Raw genomic sequence first — 23,892 nt, 5'->3', positions numbered from 1 at the left:
ACAGTAGACTGCACATTCACTGTTTATCAGAGTTTGTTTATTATGATGATTCCCAGCTAGAGTTGCAGCTCTGTTTTGATATTGGAGTGAAGTGGGGAGTAACCTAAAAAGTTTGCTGAGCTTTTGCTTAGCAATAGGAGAAAAAAGTGTCCCTGGGCATAAGAAAGTTGAAATACAGAAAAATGTGCATAAAGGCTAGATGCCAGGGATTATTCAAGATTGATGGTGTAGTAGTAATAGGCTATTAAGACAATATGGGTAGTCCACAGAACAAAGTATGAAACATTTTTATTACAGTAAATGGTACAGGTTGGTACATAAGAATATGTGTAGACGGAGTCTTCCAGAGCGTGCCAATTTGGTGGAATCTAGTACTTGCCATTTCAGAAGGTCCGCTGTCCTGCTCAAGTGCTGTACTATGTCCTTTATTTCTGAGCAATCTCAGGTGCATTTGTCAAGCCCCAGAATGTGCTGTGAAGAAAAGCTCTAGGCTTTCTGGCCAATTCTTTGTAAGATGTGAATAAACTTTTCTCAACGTCACTGGATGACCTGCCCCCTATACCACACAGAGTGACTCTCATATGTATTTGGTGAAGTAATCAGTAATGTGCAATGTGTTAATCTTTACCTTAAAAGTTCATCATGCAAATAATCGGTAGATCTAATTATTACTCCAGTTCAGCAATAAGAAGTGATCTTCAGTCATGGGTGTTGGGTATAACTTATACTAGAAAATAAGTGGTCCTTCTGCTTTTAGGATTCCAGTGAGGCCAGGAGGGCTTGGCACAAACTTCAGTACATTGGTGAAAATTCAGCTGTGGGAATGGGCTCTTTGTAAACATTTAAACGAACTTGAGGAAAAACTGGGGCCTGGTGCTCTGAAATACACTGTTCTTGGGTGATTAGACAAGTATTTAACTGTTGTAGCATTAATAGACTAATAAAAAAATATTAAAAGCCTGTACTGAAACTTCTGTTTGGTTCTCTTGTAATAGTACCAATTAAGCAGAGCAACTAATTACTACACAGTAATAATTTCTAGTAGCAGAATAATAATAGAAGCACTTATTAGATGCAAGTCTTCAGTTATTTCAGCAGGGGTGTGGGGGTTTTTGGTGGTTTGGTTTTTTCTGGGTGTTCTTCCATTTAATCTAAAAAAATCAATTTCATGGCACTATAAAACTGGGAACAGTTTTTATCATTATAGGTATACTGCTCAGTTTTTTCCACATTTGTCAAATATAAAAAGGAAGAATGTTGACAAAAATTGTGGTTTCGCAAAAAATATGTATTTAAAACTTAGTCTGTCCCACAACATAAGTTTTACACGGATTAGTTTTGTTTAGCAGTACTAGTTTGCTTTGTGAATATCTAAAACATTGCATCCAATAGTTCATGCTTGTTTGTGGCCCTTTTAACATATTGGCCTGAAGCGTGAATTCTTACTGAATCCCTTGTAGAAATGCAGTGTTTGAGTGTTTTTTTTATTCTACTTAGAAATGTGAATTCAAAGTATGTGTTTCCTTCTAAGAATCAATATGGAGGTTGGCAGCTAGTGATGTATACATACCACTTATTATTTTCCTTCCCATTACAAAATAACAGCCATGAAACCAGCCAGACTGTCATAATACAGTACTATCCAGAGGCCTACTCCAGACTGGGCTTTCATTGCACTAGCATATATAAATATAAGTAAAGGAATAAGATGTTTCTTTATGAAGTGACATAACTCTTAAGCCGACCAACCACAAAAACCCCAACCCAAAAACCCGGGCTTGTTCTCTGTATTTGTTTTTCTCCTCAAGATCTCCTGTGATCCATGTGTAAGTGATTTACTTGCCTTTGAAGTTCTTGATTTTATACTTTCCATCCTATTTATCTTATCTACTTGTAAATAAAGGGGATTATATAGAATGGTTTAGATGCTTGAGAAGTGAAGTGTTCATGCCAGGTATTCAAACAGCTATGGCTTGTCAGTTTAAATCTGCTAAACTGTCTTGGCCTAGTCTTCTATCATTTAGACTTGCGTCTTAGCTAGTCAAGATGGCTTTTGGGTTTGATATTTGAACTGTAGTGTAAAATGCAAGGGGGAGAGGGAGGTGCTAGTTCCACTCAACCTTCAATGTGTTGTGAGTGTGGGTGTCTTTATCAGGGAGGAAAAAAAGCGGGGACAAATCAATTCTCAACAGGAGAAAATCTTTGTCTTACGTCCTGTTGGTGCAGTGTAGTGGGTTTATGGACAGCTGCCACTTAAGTTTGACAGTGGAGGTCAGCAGTCTGAACTTATCTAGCTTGAAGATGTGTGAGTCGGTCTTGCTAGTTGATACACTCTCTCTGTGGTGGGTTTTGAGGACTAACAGGTCACTTCAGTTCCCTGACAGCATAATGTTGAAGAGACAGAACTCCCTGAGAGTCAGATTTCCCTGGATGGAAAAATCTTTACTGTACATAAGCATTTTTCTTCTCTTCAGTATATTAAAGCCATGTAAATATTTAAATAAACATGTGTATTTGGAGTGGTGGAGTGATTTGGAGCTGCTTGTTTCTGCTTCAACAGGTGCTGTCAGATCTGGAGGAAGATATTGGAGAGTTAAAAGAGAATATGTGGGAACTGTCCTGTGAAACTGTCAGAGAGCAGCTTACCAACAGCATTAGAAAACAATGGAGAATGCTGAAAAATCATGTTGAAAAGCTGGATAACCAAGGTGATGTTTAACTGGATTACATGTACATATAAAATGCTACTGATGATGCCATTTGGTATTGCCCTCTTAAGACTTACTTTACTGACCATTGAGGCTAAAAGGAATTGTGACCTGGTAGACTTTTTCAGAAAGGGCATTTTCCTGTGTGAGTTTTAATTGTAGGTAGTTAAGGAAGAAATGGCATATCAAGCCTGATACCATGGGAAAAGGACATGATTAAACTTGACACGGTATTTCTTCAGAAAGTTGCTGTTTAGTTTTTCTTTTGAAAGTATATGCCTCTAATAATGTTTGTTGCATTTCACTACCTTTTTAGGATGTTCAAGTAATGCAGATGTAATGATCTGAAGTAATCAGATGCAAAATATGTAAATCCCTTTCAAGCATCTAGGCTTGCCCCATCCATACCTCTGAGGCTGCTTGTGGCATTCTGAAGTGAACTGGCTGATGGTATGGTGCTGGGCTGTTCTCATTTCCAGCTGTTAAACAGCATTAAAAGATGGCTAAAAATATATAAAATTCTTTCCTAGTATTATCTTCCCATGCAAGCAAATGTTCTTGCTACCACAAGGATATTTGCAGTCAAGAATAAGACTGAGGAGGTCACACATGCAATTGCAAATAAAAGAGCAGACGGTCTATGAGAATGTTTATACCATAGAAAAGATTTTTAAGAACACTAGTTCTGAGTATTGTTTGATTTGATGTAACTAACTGAAAAAAAAAAACCAGTTGTAAAAATCAGGAAAAATGTTCCAAGTATTTGCTGTTTTCTTGGAGCCACCTTTTTGGGCTTTGGAGTTAGAGATGACCATAGTCTAGTCCTTTAGGATTCAATTAATGTTCAAGCAACAGCATCAGGGGATCAAAATTTGTCTTATTAATCACTGTGGTAGCTATGTGTGGAATTAAATAAAGCAGTATGTAATTACGCAAAATACACTTTATTCCTCTCTAATTCATTCCCTTACTGGGATGGAAATATGCACACAATGTTTGCTAGCTCTGTTTGTCCTTCGCAGGACTCAAAGGAAGAGATTTCTTTTTATATCTGTGACAAATATAGTTACTGTCATATATTTATGAACACACCAGCCCTTCAAAAATGGGCTCAGAAGAATAGGTTAACAGCATGTCAGTGAAAAGTCTTCAGTTTTATTTTTTTCTTTTAAGTACAGCTTAAACAAGTAGGGGGTTTTGTGTGATAATTACTGCAGCACAGATGCTTGATTTACCTTGAGGAATGTGAAACAGCTATGTTTTCATTGCTATTTTTTCCAAACTGGGTTTTGTGCATAATTACATGCATAGCACCAATTCTGGATCTCGTGTCTAATTAAGTGCTTTTCAATCCATTGTGTACGTCTCTGTCAGGATGAAACAAATATGGATGGAAACCTTTCGCTGTAGTGGCGAGTCCCTGATGTGAGGAACTTCTTTGTTTTGTTTAAGTAGGCTTTTTTCCTTTTCCTGCCCTCCTTAGTGTCACGTGTACATTCAGGAGCTTTGGATGAAAAAGATGTCATTTCGAGGGAAGACCACGAGCTGGAAACTGAAAAGCTGGAGTTAGAGATTCAGCAATGTAAAGAAATGATCAAAACTCAGCAACAGCTTTTACAGGTAGCAGGCTTTATTTTTCTCAACTGAATCTAAGCTTTTTTGTGTTTTGTTGTGCCAAGCTTCTCACCTCTGAGCCTTCCTCCATTCTTTGATAATGCTGTTTAAATATCTTAATTGTTGTTGTGAGTACAGGTGTGCTGGTGGGTTGGTTAGTAATTCAATGAACTTGTAATCCTGGTAGGAATAATTTTGGGGGATTAAAAAAAGGTGAGGAAGGCAGAGGTCAGCTGCCTGAACAGGGACACTTGCTTGCCATGTGAAACTCTGCCCCCACCAGCCACCAACTTGATACTTACTACATGGTTTCCATATTAAACATATAGAATAATTTTTCTGATAAAACTGAACCTGTGGAAATACTGCATCTCTTAACCATCCCAAATTAATGTTTGTGTCTTTTGTTGCTTTACATGTGCAGCAGCAGCTTATGTCTCCGTGTGACGATGACACCACTCTGTTACTACAGGACTGCTATTTGTTGGAAGAAAGAGAGCGTCTTCAGGAAGAATGGAGACTATTTCGAGAACAAAAAAAGAATTTTGAGAAAGAACGAAGAAGTTTTACAGAAGCTGCTATTAGATTAGGACTTGAGGTATTAGAAAAGGGAACTCCTATGAAAGATGAGTTACAATTGTTAAGTAGTGGTACACACTGAAGTGCAGCCGACAAACAATATCTGTTTGCCAACATCTATAGAGGAAGATTATTCCCATACTGCAGAGAATTTACCTTTCGTCATTGCAGATCATTGTTACCATTTAAAAAAGGGGTTTGTGTGATTTGGAAAATACAGTAGCCACATCTGGAATGGCTGACTTCTTGGTTTAGCTTTTTAAATATTTAAGTACTTCCAAAAATCAGTCCATTTTTTCACTAAATCCTTTATTAGATGCTGCTTAAGTTTGGCTTCCCACAAAAGCAAGACCTATGCAAATTTCAGTCAGACTTCATTGCTGGGTTGCATTATTAAAGGTACTTAATTCCTAAGCTTTCATGAAAATCAGTGACTGTTGCAGAAATCAAAGTAATTGCTGCCTTTCCCTTAGGGTCATTATCTGTTCTGTTCTTACAGTAAAGGTGGCCAGTAAGCACACATACTGGAAGGCAGTCGGAGTAGATGTGTCTGAGTTCTATCATCTGTGTCCTTTGGTCTAGCAACAGTTAGGGCTTAGAACATGAAGGAGTTTACAAGTTTTTCAGGGAAAGGCAGTCATGATGATGTTGTTGTGGAACTATAGTAGTATATATGGCAGGAAAAAAGCCATTGAATTAAAAAAGAAATGGACTTTAGATTTATTATTCACAGAACTGCTTGCTTTGACATGTGGAGCAGAAAGTTGGAGTGGGATGTGATTAAAATTTATAAAACTGTGGACTCAATTGGTCAGATGAAAGCAGTACTGCTGTTCACTAAATCTCTCTAGATTAAGACTAGAGGGAGCTCACGGAGACTGCTTGAAATTACCGCCTTTGCTGGATATGTTTTAGACTTACTTTATGTATCAGGGAGTTGACATCTGGATTTTGCTGCCACAGGGGATTGTGAAGGCCATCAATCCCAGCAGGTTAAAAAAACAATTGCCGAAGCTCATGGACAACACATCTACAGATGTGATATTAAAAGCAGGGGACAAGTGTGCCTTCCAACATACCTAATCAAAAGGCTTTTGGGGCTGGAACATCTGAGGGAATGCACTGCAGAAAGTGGCCAGGTTTATGTGATCTCATAAATAGCATCTCTTGTGGCCACTGTTGAAGACAGAATACTGAGCTAGATGGACAACTTGTCTGACTCAAGACAGGTTTTTTTTTATTCTTATGTTGTAAAACTTATTGTAAAGAACATAAAATACTTCGGATTTTACTTGAGATACTGTCACGGCAGTAGTTCACATGGTGACAAATACTGACTCAGACTACTACATACAGATAAGAGTTCTTCAACTTTTCATTTAACTTTTTTTGTGTTTTAATGAATTTGTGAATATCATGTTGGACCTGGAATTCAGCTTTGAAGTCTTGAGTGATAAGTGATAATTGTTTGTCCAGAAATGTATAGGACTACATTGCAGCATAAGCATAACTATCCATGCTTCTGCTTGTTAAAATGCTTAAGTATGAAAAGAGAAGCAATGCTGTAAGCTTTGTAGATGTGCTTGAAACTTGGCATTGGAGTTCAGCTTGCTCTATTTTCTACTGACACAGTAGAAATAACTTTGTGATGGGGGTGTCCTGCTTCATTGATGGGTTTTGGAGGTGAAGTAGGTTGGTTCCACAGAGCCGTTGGATATTTTGGAGGTTGTCTTTCAGCCGTTATTTTCCTCATCTGTGCTCAGAGTGATAGGAAAATGAAGCAACCCTTTTCTGCCCCAGTTTCAGAAGGAAGTAATCAGTGCTATTTTCAATGTCACTTTTCAGAGAAGGCTCAGGATTGAGGCTTAAGCAGTAATCCTTACTGGCAGCCACCCAGAAATGGGAGCTGCCTCCAAGAGGTGGTGCTACACTGAGGGGGGAAGGGGAGTTTAGGAGGCAGTGATAAGACACTGTGTCACTAGACTGGAGAACAGTAAATGAGAAGATTAGTCAGACCTCTGTGAAACAAACCATGATGTTTGGCTTGTGAATAAATAACCTCTTTAGCTAATCCTTGTTGCGTCCAAAAGCTTGCTCACATGACTGTAATCTTGTGTTAAACTTCTGGCCGTCCTTAATTACGTGGACACGTTACAACTTCTGCGTTCTTAGAATAGCATTACTTTAATGTGGACTAAGCTTGTTCCTGTGGTTGTAAGTGTAAACTGTCATTTCCTTTCCTAGAGAAAGGCATTTGAAGAAGATAGAGGAGCGTGGCTGAAGCAACAGTTCTTAAGTATGTCTACTGATTACAAGCACTCTGAAAACGTGACAACTCCAAGTGCCTTCCTAGGAAGCAAGTATTTGGTTCAAATTATGTTCTTACATGTTTCCCCTCCCTTTCAGTTAGAAGATGCAAATAAGAAAAAAAAAAACCTTTTAAACCTCCAAATCTTTGCAAGAGAACTTTTATCATATATCTGTATGTCTCTGTCTGTCAGGGTAACTGATGGTTCAAGATTTCTTGTTAAAAGAAGGGGATAGTGATAACTCCCTCCCTCACAATAAATGATGTAATCAATTTATATTAGTTAAGTGATCTGGTCAATGTCGGGTACCTGACAGCACAGCTGTTAAGAACAGGGAACTTCTAGAATTACTAAAGTAAATTAAATGTGAGCATATTAATTGCCAAGGGAGTTAAGGAAATCATGACCTATGGAGACCTGTCTAGATTAGAAACAAGTTTTGGAAACAAGAACATCATAATGTGGAGATGGCAGCATTAGTTATTTGAGGTAATATTAAACAGGTGTACACATACATATTAACTTAAAAAAATAATTTGGAAAAAGAAATAATGAAAAGAGCATAATGAAAAAATTTGAGCAATATGCAATTGAATTTTAAAATTCAAATCTTCATAAAGGAAGAATTTCTTCAGAAAAGATAACAAAACTATGGCTGTGTGATGTATTTTAGAACATTGTTTTTAATGAAAGTATTTTTTTACTTCCCTCTACAATTCCCCCCCCCCCTTCCAGCTGGAACTTTTATTTCTCATCCCCTCATGCCTGAATATGCATGTGCAGTGTTTTGGTCTTTACCACTGAGTCTTCAATACTTTCTAGGGGAGGGGGGAAGGGATAAGGGAGGAAAAACTAACAGCAATCTTTGTTAAATAGACTCTTGTTGTGGCAGCCAACATTTAAAGATAAATGTGTGAAACACCTGGCAAGTAAAGATAGCTTGAATTTGTCTTCTTGTTTAGATAAAGTAGCCTGCCTCATGTTCTGGGTTCTGCTTGTTTCACTTCTGTGCAATTCCTATAGTGCTTCTGTAAGTAAGAAATTAAATGTTCTTCCACAATAGGAAGACCTTTATTTTTAGGAACAGAACTTAGATTGTTTGGCTGTTGCTCATGAAGAATGACTTGATTTAGTGATCTGTGAGCAACTTGAGATTGGTTTAACATTCATTGTTCACCTAAGCTTTTGATTTGTAATTGCCTTTTTCCAAATCCAAGTGTTTCTGGATGTATTTAAAGCCATTATTTTCTCTTCTAAATGGCATTCTTCTATCTTACATATCCTAATATTAAGCTACTGGATAATAGCAATAAAAACAAATGTCTGCCACACTGAGGATCATACTCAATTTGGATATTACTCTACAGGTTACCGTTAGAATTATCTTGAGGTTAAATTTTCCTTTTTCATGACACTTGTCCAAAATCTTTTAATTCTGTAGTGTGAGGATGAATACTGTACAACACAGAATCATTCTATAGTTTTTTTCCACTTCATATGAAAGCTTTGAAATCTACATGTGAGGAATAGTTAGTGGGGGTTGATCTGGCCCTGCCAAGTTTGGCCATGTCTTTCCATTGATTTCAGTGGTGGTTAAGTTCATATAGATGCTAAGGCATCTAACTTACTGCTTTTCATTTTTTCCTGTACTCTGACAAGGTTGTATGTTTCATGTTGATGTTAATTACTGTATATGCATGCTGGAGGAGTTTCTACTAAAGTAATAAAAAGCTTTAATAATTGTAAAGCAAATACTTTACATTTGAGTGACTCTAAACTTGACTTCAACATGACTACTTGCAGCAGTGCTTGTGGATGTAGATACTTCACTTTCAAATTTAGAATCATAATTTTAACCATTACTTCATTCAGTAGTAGTAAGTGTATTTATAAAATGTTACCACAGATCTACAACAATAACATGATTTATTATAGACATGCCATAAAATGTTTTGGGCGTTTTTTTTAAAGCAGAAGATATATAGAAGCAAGTCCCTCAAATTTTTTCAGCTGTACTGTAGCTTAACTGATGATGTGTGTCTCTCTCAGGTTCTGACCAAGACAATAGGTTAGTGAAATCTACATCTCAAAGAAAACCTCACTGTATGTTGAGTGGTCCTGTTTCAGCAGAACCTTGCCAGACATCTCGGTATGTTACATATAACAAGTATCAGAAATGATGTTGCAGATAGTCTCTGTACTCTATATAGTTTACCACTATAGAAAAAAAGTTATGATAACTTAAAAAGCCTAATCTAAGACTTATGATTGATATCTAGCAGAACAATATTAGACACACAGTACCGGTTTTATGCTATTTATCTGAAGCACAATTTATTGCTTTGTAACATTCTCTTTTTCCCAGTTCCAGTGCTGCATCAAAAAAACCTGCTGCAGATAGCAAGCCAAATCAGTGGGTGGAAAGTGACAAAGAAGAAGCTGAGTAATGCACAAAGTCGTGGGAAGACTCTGGAGTTGGCACTCTGCTATGTAGAAGCTTGCACATAGAACAACTGCCTTAGACTCCCTAGGGTTGCCTGCTGGGGTTTTTGTTAGAGATTTGTTCATAAATTATTCTAAAGTGAAACAGAATGCTGTGAGTTTGATCATTCTTCTAGAGGATTATGTGGTGATCTGAATTGTGGCGTGTGTGTGTATGTGCGTGCACATGGCTTTTATTTTTTAGACCATTTTTTGCCTCTTTCTTGCAACCCTTGAAAGAAGACAATTTAGAAATATATACAAGCTTTGATATTTTTTCTAGTTACAGAAGCTCTGATTCTGTGAATGAAGCAATGGTCTGAAACTTTGACTGCAATGAGATATTGGATCCTAATGTTACCTTTCATCACAGGCAGAGATAGAGCACTTTTAGAAATCGTTTAATTATTGTAAACACTCATTTGTCTCAAATGTAACTGGCATTAAATCTTTTTTGCCTCAACTTGAATGTACAGTATACTGTAGATTTTTAACAAAACAGGTTCTATATTTATTGTGTGATTTGAAAATACCTCTTTGATATTTCAGATGACTTAAAGCGCAAAATCTTTATATATTTGTAAATAGGCAAAGTGGCTATGCTGGGAAACCATTAAATGAAACACGTGCATACATAATATTATTTTACATGGCATTTAAAATTGTTTTATAGTGACACTCTGTTTACAGATGCATTAGAACTTTCAATGGTTCAGTCAGGAACTAAATTATTTCAAATGTGATAAATAAACATGTAATTCTATTCTAAGAAACCCTGGTTCTGTGTTGTGTGTGCTAAACTTTTAAGCTATCATTGTTGTAGGGCTGTATGCTATGTCAACATAACTGATGCTGGTTTTGTATTTTGTTAACTTTTCCTTTTAATTGACTCCAAATATCTTTTGATGTTTTTGTTTATAATAAAAATAGCCAGGGAGAGGTAAGATATGTTTCAAAGTCTCCTTCACCTGACTCGGTGCATGCTGCTCTTGTCCATTAGAAATCTACCTTGTCTCTTGTTGGGTTTTCATGCATCTGCAAATGCATGTGTGTAGCTCTGATCCTAGTGTAACTGACCTTTTGGAAGATGCCCAAGAAACTTCTGCTTTTCTCAGGGTCATAGGAAGGAAATTAATTCTGAAGGTTAGAATGCTTCACTGAAAAAGCATTGCTGCTCTGCCCGTTATCTTTAGAATTAGATGTAATGGAGTGATTGGACTAATGGAGTAATTGGGCTACTTGGGGGAAAAACAGCAGTGGAATAACATAAAGGGAAGAAACTGGAGTTCTCCAAGAAGCTAAGACAGAAAACTGCAATTTCTGCTGATCAGGTCTGTATGTGGAGTTACAGCTTGAGACAAAGTAGTGGCCAATGCAAACTGTTAGGATGCCTGGATGGTTCTCACATAGCACCCCGAAGGAAGCAGCAGCCTCTAAGATTATATTCTTGTCAGCTTTTTGTTCCATAGGTAGTCAGGTTGGAAAGACAATACAGATAACATTTCTTTTTGTCTCTCCAGTTCCCCCTCAATAAATGGGTGACCCCGGTTGTGCCATCAGCTAGAAGGGTTTAGCAGCATACAGCTACAGTTGGGCTTGCACCTTCCCCATGGGCAGCTCTTGCCTGAATATTAGTGATGGAAGAATAAATGTAAGAATTCAAAATACTTGAAGATGTAAAGCGAAAAAAGCCGTAACATATCGCCGATTGCGTGGGACAGCTTTACTGTACAAGTAGGCTCCCTCTCCTCGGGCCGGGAGGTGCCTCCAGGCGGCGGCCCGTAGCGAAGGCAGGGTCAGTGTGCCACTAGGGGCTGCTGCTGTCCCGAGGGAGTCCTGGGGCTCGGGGGGACACCCGCATGCGTTCCGTTCAGTTGGACTTCTCTACTTGCCTTTGAAGAGCAAAATTTTATCTTTTTAATCTTTTTTTGCCTCTTGATGATTTGGCAATTAATACACATCTTGTACTAATCTTGCTTTAACGTTCTGTACCCTATAGAAGTGGAAATTTATTTGAATGCCTCTGTGGAGGAACCAGCTGTGCTAGAAGTGTGCATGCAGCAGAGTCCTGAGCTGACCTGGACTGGAAGTCTGGGGTATAGATTCAGTCCTGTCCTTGTAAAGAAAGGAAGCATGCCTAGGGGCTTTGGGTTGCTCTATAGGCAGTGATCTTAAGTTGTAGCTTTTTAATCTGAAGCTACTGCTAATAATGGTACGAATACTGCGGGTGGTCTGGTTGGTAATGTGGAGATGTAATACTTTGACTGTGTTGGAAACAGCTTTAGGATCTTACTCAGAGATTGTTGGAGAGCAAAGGGAGAGAGTGCTTGCAGGAATGCAGCACAGGTGTGTTGCTGCACACAGGTGTGTATCTGAGATAACAGAGCGAGTGGTCTACATACCTACTTGGGAACACACAGGGAGCACTGACTGCCAGGGACTGGCAAACGTACAGTTATTAGCTACCTATACGTGATATTGAAAAGATGAGTAGCTCATCTTAAACTGTGGTGTTTTATTTCACAAAATCTTTAAATGTAAGATGCGTTGCTTCTTTCTCTTGCTACTTGATGAGACAAGGCTTAGCTTATAAATATTGGTCTGATTAGGTATGAGAATTTACTTTCCAGGATTAATTACAGCTGTTACTTTTTCCCTTTCATCCCCAGTGGCTGAGGATGATAAAATACAGCTTTTGCAAAACTGACTATAGCAAAAAAAAATAATTAAAAAATCAACAAATGAAAACTTCAGTAAACTTTTCCATAGAAAACAGTTCTGCTCCTAATTTGAACAACTGCTTCCATCAGCTTCTGCAGACTTGGACAAAAATATTTCCATGTGTATAAAAATAAAATCAGACCATGTTCTAGCTTTTTCACAGGGATTATTCTATGTACGCTTCAACTAGGCTAAGGTGACTAATTAATCCCCAAGATAATACCAGTTTAAAAATGTTGTTATTGAAAGGAAAATAGAAATATATACAGGGTTCTGGCAATGCTGTGTATGTTAAATTAGCTTAGCTATTACTTGTGTTGCTTTTTTCTGGTTTTTAATTTGCAGTTACCACAAAGCTTTTGTGTGTGAAGACACGCAAGACCTCTTGCTTTTACTTCTACCCCCTCCCTGTAATTTGCAAGAGAAGTAAATGAGAGGATATGAGTAGATGAAAAGTTGATACAGCTGGATTCAAAACCTGATATCAAAAGAAGGCTCAAATTATCTGTTTGTTTGTTTATTGCTTTCAGACAATACATCTGACCTCTAATGTTAACTATGCCCAGCAAAGCTGCACTGTTGCTAAAAATAATAATAATAAAATATCCCATGGTAGACACTGTGTTGTAGTTCTCACACTGACACAGTACTCATGTTTCTTTAAGTTTTGAGTTGTGCAAGGCATACAAGTAAGTGGAAAGCATAACAGGTGCATTTTTTAAAAGAAATGTACAACAATAAAAAGTTAATTACAATTGTATGGAAGAGCTTGCCAACATCCTAGTGAAAAGTTCATCACTTGAGGTGCAAAGCATGTTTGTTCCCTTTAACAGAATAGATTGATAATAATGAAAAATAAGACATTTCTGGCTAATGTTGTCCCTTTCCCTATGTGTGCCCCCCACCAATAAAATAATAATAAAAAAGTCTTCTGCACAACCCCAGATGGATTTACAGCCCAGATGAAATCTGTTTGAAGAAGTCAAGACTTGTGGGGCTGACAACCCAGGAAGAGCAGTTGCTAGTGGGAGACTGTAGAAACTTCTGAGATAGAAAATACATGTTCATTTTTGTCGTTAAAATAGTATTTGCCACAAATCTCACTCCTGTGGTTAATCTTACAACCATAGCTATTGTAGGAAGAGAAATAAAGTGACTGAATTACCAGTGTGTTGTAGATGTTCAATTAGAATCAGATTCATTTTTTTGTGTGACTTAAAGGCTGTGGTTTATTGCTTTGCTGAAGTTGCCCCTCTGGAAATACCCTCCAACTCGGAATCCCCTGTGCATTTTTTTTGCCTTTTTTTGGTGATCCAGTTACCATCCAGCTCGCTTTGGAAGATTATGTAACTTTTCAGGAGGGTTGACCAGAACTCATTCCTACTTTTCTGTGATTACCAGCTTATTACCATGCTCAAAAAGGGGAAAGCATGTTTTGTGCATCTCTACTTGCCTCTGTGCCCTGGACATCTGTAGAACAGAACGCTGGTGTGAGTGTGGTCCTGGGCTGTCACAGCAAATTAGTGATGAAGCTGGCTGCAAGCTCACGTCAGTTCAGGTACTTGGCTGCATTTTGTATTTGATTCCTTAGGAAATGCAAAAGTTCTAGCTGACCTGCACTCCCATGCCCGCTGCTGAGGGGCTGTGGCTTTTAATTGTTCACATTTAGCTGGCCTTTACCTTGGAAGATAAAATATTTACAGATTGCTTATGAAATGTTTGTTCATTTAAAAATTTTTGGGGTCAGCGTGACCCGAGCTGAAAGGGCACGCTGATAGTCTGATTTATTTAAACATATATATATGTTCCATATGTACAGGTTTTTGGTAGGTTATTAAATGTGCTTTGGTGCACATGTGACTGCAAGAATAGCAAGGGTTTAGCTGTCTTCGTCTCCTATCTAGAGGGATGGCTGTAAACCAATGTTGAGGGAAGCAAAAGAACACTCTTACGTGTGTGACACTGACTCTGCTTTGTTAATTGGGCTGCTATCAATTAGATAACAGCTTGGGTCAGATGTCAGGTCAGCACAACCTGGGCAAAATCAACTTAATCTATGGCAGGAGCAAACGACAGCAGCCAGCTGTGACACAATCTAGGAAATGAATGTGTTTGTTGTAAATGACCTAGTAAAATTGTTTTACTAGGATAAGCAGAAACTTTTAAACAATCCAGCAAAGGGCTTATATGAGAAAATCAGTGGGATGCCAAGGTATGACTCTATTTCCATGATTCCATCTGAAGAGAAAGTATGATTGCAAAAAGGGAAGTGTTTGCATAAACTGATAAAAAACTTGAGAATTCAGCAGAACACAGCCACGTGTTCCTGAGCTTTCTTCCATAAAAGTGTCTCCATGTCCGGCAGAGCCCCATTCACCTTCAGTATGAGGGGAATCATACTGGCACTAGCACTCACCCTTGTAGGTAAGCCTAACATACCCCTTCTTAATCTCTCTTTCCCAAATTTTCTTCAAGTTCAGTGGCAACAATTGGATCTAGACTGAGTGTTACTCATCTGGTTTTCTATCTCTTTTTGCAGGTAGCCAGAAGCTTGACATTGGTGAGTAAATTCCCTCCTATAACCTTTTTTCGGTGACTTTCTTGTGATTTCTATTTGTTAGAACGTGCCTGCTAGTATTGTGAAAACGGCTCTTATCCCCTACAGACCCTGGATTCGGTGGCAGAAAGAGCCACTTGTACAGCTATGAAGGCTGGGTTTTGAACGGGCTTCAAGAAAAGAGTTTAGCCAAAGCCGGCGTGCGCTTCAGCAGCAAAGTAGAGATCAGCGGGCTGTCAGAGAGCACCTACCTCCTCAAGGTAACGCGTCGTCTTCCAAACGTACCGTGCAACAGCGAGCTACAAAGTGCAGTCGTAATTGCACCTGGGTGATCTGTGGTTTGGGGAAGCTGTAGGAAACCCAACGGGAGACTTAGCGTGTAGATGTCAGTGAATGGTCAAGCTAAAGTTTCAGAAGCGACGAGTAATTTGGCATCCAGTCACTTAGGAGTGTTTGTTGTAGGAATTGATCGTAGCAGGTGCTCTGCAAGACTTCTTGTCAGAAATAGAGGTGCCAAAGTCAGAGGCTCTTTTAGAAAACAGTTATTTCTAACTCAAGGCGCTCAAGCCTGCTCTGAGTTTAAGATTTGATTCTAGTCTCAACACAGAGTTCCAGCTTCTGTGGGAAGCCAGGACTTGGGTAAGTAAAATCATTGTCATGCAATGGCAGGCAAATTAAAAAACATAGATTTAAAAAGTGACAAAAGCAAGATTAAAAAAATGAAAGGCATCAAAAAGCACGTAATAATATTTAGTGTTTGGATAATGCAGTAAAAGGTCTGTACATGTGAAATCACACTCCTGCTAATGTCAATAGAGATAGGACCTGACCCATTCAAAACACATTTCAGAAAAATACTTTTATTTGTCTGTTTGATTTAGTTACATATCCAAGCTGCTTTTTCGGGCTCTGAGTTCAGTGACAGAGCTCTCAGCAGCTGTAGCTGAGCTGTAACCTTCCTTCACTGATGAGGACAAGGTGGCAAAATTACAGGCTAGGGATTGCACCTCGCACCGGAGCCTTCATCCTGAAATCCTTGCGTGGTGTGCACCAGGCTGTGCTCTGGGGCACTGAAACCAGCAACAACCCTGCCAAAGTGACAGAAATTGCTTCTGTTTATAAATAAGTATAAAAAATATAAGTTTATAAATACATTGTTCATTATTAAAAAAAGATTGGATTGATTTAAGCAATTGAGAAATATGAATCAAATATAGCAATTAGTTTAGTTAAAAATAAATTGGAAGGGGACAAGTTAAAATAAAACTTATAAAAAAACCCCTGTAATTTTTAACACTTGGAATGATAGAAACTTTTTAAAATGCTAAATTTCACCTAAAGCAGAGTATTTATTTCAAGGCTGAAAAAAGGAGAGATTTTTATTTTAATTTTTTAAAGTACTTTTTGAATCGGCCTTTCTCTCTATAGGGTTAATACAAATAAAATGTTTAAAATGTTCCTGGGAAATAACAGCAGTACATTAACTGCTTCTGTATGATAATCTGCTGAGCTCACAGAATTTGTACAGCCCCAGGGTTTGTACTGGCTTTACCATAGTGTTTTCAAGAAACAAAAGAATGAACTTCTAAGTCTGTGTTTGGAAAGAAAGAGTATATAACTAGGGATTATGTTAATTTCTTCCAATCTGTTTGCATATTTAGTACCAAAGTAATTTTATTCACAGAAGTATCTTAATTTTCTCCTAGATCCGCTCTCCCCAGTTTGAGGAATACAATGGCATCTGGCACAAGGACTCATTTACTCGATCTTCCAAAATCACCCAGATGGTTTCTTCATGTTTTACCCGGCCCTTCAAGTTTGAATACAGTAGTGGACGGGTTGGAAACATTTATGGCCCAGAAGATTGCCCTGATATGTGTATTAACATAGTGAGGGGGATACTGAACATGATGCAGATAACCATTAAAAAGTCACAGAATGTGTATGAACTGCAAGAGGTTTGTGTTTTCCATTCTAAACCTACTTTACTGAAAGTACGTTCCTCTTTAGGTGCTCTTCCTCCAAGTTTCTGTTTATTTGCATCTACTTTCAAATGTTCATCATCAAAAAAAGATGATTTTCATTGATATAGGAGAATATGTGTGTGTGTGTGTTGAACAAATAATCTGGGCTGGATTCTTTTTAAGACATCTGTCTTCAAGACTTAACATGCAGTCCTTTGAAGAAAAAATAATTATCTATGAATGTATTTGTTATATGGCTTCCCTCATACAGCTACTTGATCTGTTTTATTTGTTCGCTGTTGATGGTAACAGGTTTCAAAACACAATTGAGACTGTTCAGGAGGTCCTTACCCTCATACTGCTCCTTCAAAATCTTCTTTCAGTAAAACTTCTCATGCAGCACAATCCTGATGCAACTAGTAAGTCTCATTATCTGTGTTGACCTGCCAGGCTGGAATCGGAGGTGTGTGCCATACGAGGTATGTCATTCAGGAAGACAGGAAGAACAGCCGAGTCTCGGTTACCAAAACCGTAGACCAAAACAATTGCCAGGAAAAAGTGAAGAAGAGCGTTGGAATGGCTTACATCTATCCTTGTCCTGTTGACATGATGGTATGTGAGATGTGAAAAGATCTTTGTGATTACAAGTAGGGCTGTTCTGTCCCCATTCACTTTTTGGGTCTCTTTTTCCTCCTCCAGAAAGAAAGGCTGGTAAAAGGCACCGCCGCTTTCTCCTACAAACTGAAGCAGTCGGATGGCGGTACCCTGATCACAGAGGTGGTGTCGCAGCAGGTGTATCAGATCTCACCGTTCAGTGAACCCACCGGTGTTGCTGTCACGGAAGCAAGGTAGGCAGGACACGGGCTTGCTTCACCAAGTGAGAATCATTATGGATTCTGGCAGTCCCTTTCCCACCCGACTGAAGTGAAACGAGAACTGGGCTCCACAGCACTTGGGTAAAGCTATGAGTAATCATACCTGAGGTTTCCGCACTCCAAAAAATTCAGTGAGCCATTCTTTATTTGTACCCTGGTGAACTTGGCACTACAATTACATGGAAGAAAAGAAGAAAAGCTCTTTTTCTTGCTTATGTCATAAGAATGCAACTTTACTACTCTGTCCTGAAAAAGGTCTAATTTGTAGTGTCAGGTGGAAGATGGTGCACATAGAAATAGGGTCATAGATTACACTGTCAGTAGCTCTCTTTCCAAAGACAGCAGTTTAGCTTCTCCTCAGAGATATTGTCATCGTAGATAACTCTAATACTATTTTGTTGCAATTAGAAGGCTTTATCCATTAACAAACTCTAAGATTTTACTGTGATAAGAAAAATAAAAGTGATACCATCCCAGTATTGCTGAACAAACCAACCACCGAGGCAGATGAGGAAGAGAGCTAATTCATTCTGGCCATAACACTCTTCTCTCTACAGACAACAACTTACCTTGGTTGAAGTGAGAAGCGAGCGGAGCAGCAGCCCGGACATCTCCATGCAGAGCTACAGAGGCCTTCGCTACCAGTTCCCATCAGTATTGCCACAGATGCCACTGCAGCTAATCAAGACAAAAAACCCCGAACAACGGGTATAGTATTTTTAGGTCTTCAAATTGCTTTCCTAATTAAAAAAAAAAAATGAATAAAAGAATAACAGTCATGAATTCCAAAGCATTTAATGATGTATGCCCTCTCTCTTGTGTTTTGTAACAGATAGTAGAAACACTGCAACACATAGTCCTGAATAACCAACAAGATTTCCATGATGATGTTCCGTATAGATTTTTGGAGATTGTCCAGCTCTGCCGGATAACGAGTGCTGATACTCTTGAGTCCGTCTGGAGACAATTTTCAGATAAACCCCGCTACAGGTATTTCATTGTACCAACTTACAAGAAACTTCTCAATTTTTGGAGAATTGAGAGCTAAAATTAAGGAATTTTTTTTTTTTAATCTCCTTGCAGGCGCTGGCTGCTGAGTGCAGTTTCTGTGGCAGGCACCACAGAAGCACTCAAATTCATTAAGACCAGAATTCGCAATGATGACCTTACCTACTTGCAGACTCTTCTAAGTGTTTCTTTTGCTCTACATTTAACAAAAGCTGATGAGAACACTGTTCCAATAGCAGCAGTGAGTAAATCCGTGTGAATCTTTCCTGTCTGATAGCACAAGGAATGATAATTGATGGAAACCTTTGATTATTAAGTAACATTAGAGATTGGATTCTCCTCCCACGTACACCGATTTTGTGCAAATGTTGAGCCATTAACTTCTTTTGGCATTACATACGGAGAGGAGTTCAGTCTTGTGTCTTCGTTTCACTATGAGGATATAAAAGCCCTTCTTTCATAACAGCTTCTGAGAATAATTCCCGTTTTAGTTTGCTGGGATCACGTCATGCCTTCTGCAGACAAAACTTCACCCACTTCAACATCTTACTTCTGAAAAAAATGGTGATTTCTGTGGTATGTCATGTGAATAGCTCTTTTAATTGCAAACTATTCCTATGACCTGGAAAGTGTTGCAAGTGCAAGTATTAGTGCAAACATCAAATATTTTGACACTATAATCAATCATTCGTTCTGAACAGGATTTTTGCCATCTCTAGTCAATATTCTTCTTCTTAAATAGGAAAAAAGGATATGATATGAGAATGCATCATTAACATAATTGACTTGCACTTTGTTCATATATATATCTCACATATATTCCATTTCTAGAATGATGTTTACCCATAATCTTTATATATTCAGTGTTATGCTCAATTAAGGAAAATCAAAACGGTGCTATGTAAACTTACATACATTGAAACTAGTGGGGAATTAATCTCTTAAGTGAAGCTTGCAAATACAGTGTCTGCAAGCTGATTTAATTTGTTTGGATGTGAACAATAATTGTTCTGAAATTGCTTGCCTCAGATAAGCTCTGATGATTTTCCTGCTCTGAAAGTAATGTGAAACACTATATTAAATAGCAAATTAATATTTTCCCCCTTTTTTCCCCCCATAGGATTTAATGACCAGTTCTCGAATCCAGAAAAGTCCTATGCTTCAGCAAGTTGCCTGCTTGGGATACAGTTCTGTGGTCAATAGATACTGTTCTCAGACCTCAACATGTCCTAAAGAAGCTCTTCAGGTAGGTGGCTTTTTGTCAGGTTGTTCTTAATAGCTTAGTAGTGTTCATTACATTAGCTTAATTCTTTGAAGATACAGTATAAAAATGACAATTGGACTTAGGCACATTTCATAGGTCTCCTTCAGAACAAAGGCAATGAATGTTTTTATTAATGTAGATATTTGCTTCATGATTGAAAACACAGGTTTTACATTGTAAAGTAAAATCCTGAGAGAGAGAGATAAAAAAAATCACCGAATGATTTTATTAAACCCAGTTTCATTATTGTGATAGGCTTTTCAGTGGGTAGGGGGAACACTGTGGACAACCTATACATTAGGAAAAGAAGATTGAGCTGTGCTTTGTCTATAGCCCATCCATGACCTGGCAGATGAAGCGATCAGCAGGGGCCGTGAAGACAAAATGAAATTAGCTCTGAAGTGCATTGGCAACATGGGAGAACCAGGCAGCATCAAGAGGATTCTGAAGTTTCTTCCCATATCTTCATCCAGTGCTTCTGATATCCCCATCCACATTCAGATTGATGCCATAATGGCCTTGAGAAAAATAGCTTGGAAGGACCCCAAAACAGTAAGTAGGATCTGTCAGGGATTTCTGTACTTAATGAATTAGAGAATATATATTGTAAGGGTAATGAATTTAATGGTATCGTGTGTGGATTCAGCACAGAATTTTTTCTAAGAACAACGCAATACATTTTTATATTTCATCTGGTGCTTTCTGCTAAGCTGTTGTAATTATTGGTCAGTAGGAAGCTTCCAGAAGGATATCAGCAGTGTTACTTCAGTCATCGGTCATAACCAATTAAGTCCTGTGCTAGTTATATATGGTGGAAATAAAAGTCAGACATATAATTTAAACTGCCTCAATAGTCAGGAGGAGAGACACTTTCTATGGACCTTGGAAGCAAAATGTCGATGTTGCTCTGCCTCTTTTAGACCCTTCCCCTAACTGGGCTTGGATGAATCACCACTGACCTCCTGCTGAGGTTGCCGGCACGGTGAGCATAGGCAAGACTCCTACCTCTGGTGGTTTAGCTATAGGAGCTATATGACGCAGCATCGACTCAGACTGTCTTTGGGGAGCTGCTGAGCTCCCCTTTTAGAAATGGTCTGAAACAGTGAAGCATGTTCACAGAGTCAGTGGAGCTACTCCAAAGAATGAATCCGTCTTAATACCTGCAATTGTTTCTTCCAAAGTTATTCACCAGTCTTTGAATGTCAAAAAATTGTAATGCAAAAAAGCTATGCTGATGTAATTTTGATTGTGGTGGGCTGACCCAATACATCAGTACACAGACATTTGCTTTGCATTCAGTCCCTGCCCTTCTCCATGGGCCTGTTGCTCCATGGCCCACTCCAGTTTCTTAATAAAATTATGTAGAACCATGCAGTAAAAATTATCAGGAAACCCTTCTTCAGGGATAATGACCCCCTCTCCTGTATTTCTTGCAGGTTACATGTGGATCCAGTCTGCAAAAAAAAGCCTCAATTTTTGCTGATTCCACACTGCTCTCTCTCTGCAGGTGCAGGGGTATCTCATCCAGATCCTTGCAGACCAGTCGCTTCCCTCCGAAGTGCGAATGATGGCTTGTGCTGTTATCTTTGAGGCAAGGCCTGCCCTTCCTTTAATAACAACGATAGCTAACGTGGCAATGAAGGAGACCAATTTGCAAGTGGCCAGTTTCGTGTATTCCCACATGAAGGCTTTGTCGAAGAGCAGGCTGCCGTACATATACAACATGTAAGTGGCGACAGGAACCAAGTGGGTGACCTGCAAATACAAAATTGTTACATTCTTGTCAGTGAGCACTGCACGTGCTGACAAACTGAATTCAGTTTATATTCTGATGCGGTACAGCTTACTTCTGGATATTATTACCTCTTTTATTTTGTTTAGATCTTCAGCTTGCAATATTGCCATTAAACTGCTGGCCCCCAAACTGGACAGACTGAGCTACCGGTATAGCAAGGTCATGCGCGTTGGTGGTTACTTTGGTGAGTTAAAAGCTTTTCAGTGACCACAAAACTTTCACTTCAGAAATCATTCTTAAGAAACATTAAGCCCTTTGGAGAAACATGTCGTTCTGTGGTTCAATAATAACTTGTATTAAATGTGACAATCGCGTATTTAAAAGTGCATGAATAGCCATTTATTCTTTTGGGCCTAAACAGTTAAAATTTATGTAATGATATATCTTAGAGCTGACAACGAAAAAGCTGCAGAAATATCATCTTGAATGATAAGCAGAATGGTTAGAAAAAAAGATGTGTCCTTTTTTTCTTTTTGCCATAGATAACTATAAAATCGGTGCTGCTGGAGATGTCTTTGTTATGAACAGCCCAGGAACGATGTTCCCGTCAGCAATCATTTCCAAGCTGATGGCGTATTCTGCAGGGACAGTGGCTGATTTGGTGGAGGTAAATATTTACCTAAATCAATAATAAAGCCAAGTAAAATTAAAATTGACCACAAAGTTTCATCTCTGTGAGTAAGTTTCAGTCTGCTCCTTCTCATGCTGTTTTGGTAGGTTGGTGTCCGCGTGGAAGGCATCACAGATGTCATCAAGAAACAAAATACCCCGTTTGCTGAATATCCCACATACAAAAAGATAAAGGAGATTGGAAAAGCTGTAGGTATTTTCAGTAATGCAATGCGTGGGTTATATGAAGGGGTATTTAGTGAGGCTTCTCCTACTAGTTAAGCCCTGTCTCAGAAGGTAAACTACCCGCCTAGCAGTCAGCGCGAGTATTGTGAGAGAGAGATCTGCAGCGGGGCTGCAGGCAACGTCACTCCTGCCATGGCTGCGATAGCTTCTGCAGGGTCTTGCTCTGGCCCTGCCTCCTCCCCACGCCATGGGTGGCTGCAGAAGGAGCAGGGGAGGAGAGGGGGATGCGCGCATTGCAGCACAGTGTGGGTCTCATGCCTGCCAGGCTTCCTCCTCCCTGCCTTCATCTACCTCACTTAATTTACGAGGATATTTCTTTGTCTTCGAGAGAAAAGGTGACTTGTTGCTGTGCTTTCAAACTTGGGTTTAGTGGTACTAACGACCCAGACCCTCTGTGTAAGTGTTACAGCATCAGAACACAAAACACTGCCCAGGAGGCTCTTTGTGGGCATCTCGGTGGTGGGGGAATGTCTGAATTATTGACGCTGTGCTGTTTACAAAGCAGCAAGGAAAAACAAGCAGCAGTGGAAGGCTGCAGCTGGGTCAGGACGGGTTTAGCCACCCTGCTGAATTACCGTTTATAAAGTGCTGCGTTAAGGAACTTTGCTTGTTTCTCGATCTCTTCCCTAGCTGCTGGGATGGAAGGAGCTGCCAACAGAAACTCCCTTGGTATCAGCCTACTTGAAACTATTTGGCCAAGAGCTGGCCTACATCAGCGTCAATAAGGAAGTCCTGCAGCAGGCTATGAAGGTACCAGGGACCCCTACTTTTATTTGCAAGTTTTGACACTATCGTACTTTTATATCCCAACCTCTTGGATCTCTGTTTTACTGCAGACTGTGCTAGAACCTGCTGACAGGAACACGCTGATGAAGAGAATCGCCAGTCAGATCCGCAATGGCATTGCAGGGCAATGGACCCAGCCGGTGTGGCTGGGAGAGCTGCGATACATCACTCCCACCTGCATTGGTCTGCCACTGGAGTACGGGTTGTACACCACTGCTCTGGCCCGGGTGGCAGCCAGCGGTGAGTTGAGAAGTACGAGATCAGTTGTGAGAGGTCTGAACAGGGGATGAGAGGGACAAGCTAAGAGGGGCTAGAGAAAGATGTGGAAAAACAGGAAATTAGAAAAAGATCTAATTTTTGTAGCGGAGGGGAGGTA

General features: G+C 39.2%; 2 protein-coding genes across 17 annotated transcripts in view; both read left to right on the top strand.

Annotated features, from left to right (window-relative positions):
- Positions 1–10,573, top strand: part of SSX2IP (SSX family member 2 interacting protein) — a 56,571-nt gene extending 45,998 nt beyond the window's left edge. For 13 of the 16 annotated variants that reach the window (XM_080406557.1, XM_080406560.1, XM_080406549.1 and 10 more), the window contains 4 exons: positions 2,561–2,708; positions 4,192–4,328; positions 4,747–4,920; positions 7,146–9,311. In XM_080406557.1, the coding sequence (XP_080262683.1) occupies positions 2,561–2,708; positions 4,192–4,328; positions 4,747–4,920; positions 7,146–7,445 (759 nt within the window). In that variant the 3' untranslated portion in view covers positions 7,446–9,311. Of the gene's footprint in view, positions 1–2,560; positions 2,709–4,191; positions 4,329–4,746; positions 4,921–7,145; positions 9,360–9,575 lie in introns of those variants that run through there. The other 3 variants (XM_080406555.1, XM_080406554.1, XM_080406553.1) reach the window with 3 other exon arrangements.
- Positions 10,574–10,708: 135 nt separating this feature from the next.
- The window catches only part of LOC308071302 (vitellogenin-2-like), a 32,428-nt gene continuing 19,244 nt past the window's right edge, over positions 10,709–23,892 (top strand). The window contains exons 1-17 of the mRNA XM_080406517.1: positions 10,709–14,836; positions 14,952–14,972; positions 15,078–15,229; positions 16,676–16,927; positions 17,384–17,545; positions 17,633–17,781; positions 18,366–18,516; positions 18,641–18,798; positions 18,892–19,057; positions 19,937–20,062; positions 20,414–20,632; positions 21,588–21,805; positions 21,962–22,059; positions 22,358–22,482; positions 22,593–22,694; positions 23,361–23,480; positions 23,567–23,756. Coding sequence (XP_080262643.1) covers positions 14,767–14,836; positions 14,952–14,972; positions 15,078–15,229; positions 16,676–16,927; positions 17,384–17,545; positions 17,633–17,781; positions 18,366–18,516; positions 18,641–18,798; positions 18,892–19,057; positions 19,937–20,062; positions 20,414–20,632; positions 21,588–21,805; positions 21,962–22,059; positions 22,358–22,482; positions 22,593–22,694; positions 23,361–23,480; positions 23,567–23,756 — 2,479 coding nt within the window. The 5' untranslated portion in view covers positions 10,709–14,766. The remainder of the gene's footprint in view (positions 14,837–14,951; positions 14,973–15,077; positions 15,230–16,675; positions 16,928–17,383; positions 17,546–17,632; positions 17,782–18,365; positions 18,517–18,640; positions 18,799–18,891; positions 19,058–19,936; positions 20,063–20,413; positions 20,633–21,587; positions 21,806–21,961; positions 22,060–22,357; positions 22,483–22,592; positions 22,695–23,360; positions 23,481–23,566; positions 23,757–23,892) is intronic.

The sequence above is a fragment of the Falco punctatus genome, assembly GCF_963210335.1.
Source record: "Falco punctatus genome assembly, chromosome: 11".
NCBI classification, from domain to species: Eukaryota; Metazoa; Chordata; class Aves; order Falconiformes; family Falconidae; genus Falco; species Falco punctatus.
This window is presented reverse-complemented; position numbering and strand designations above follow the sequence as displayed.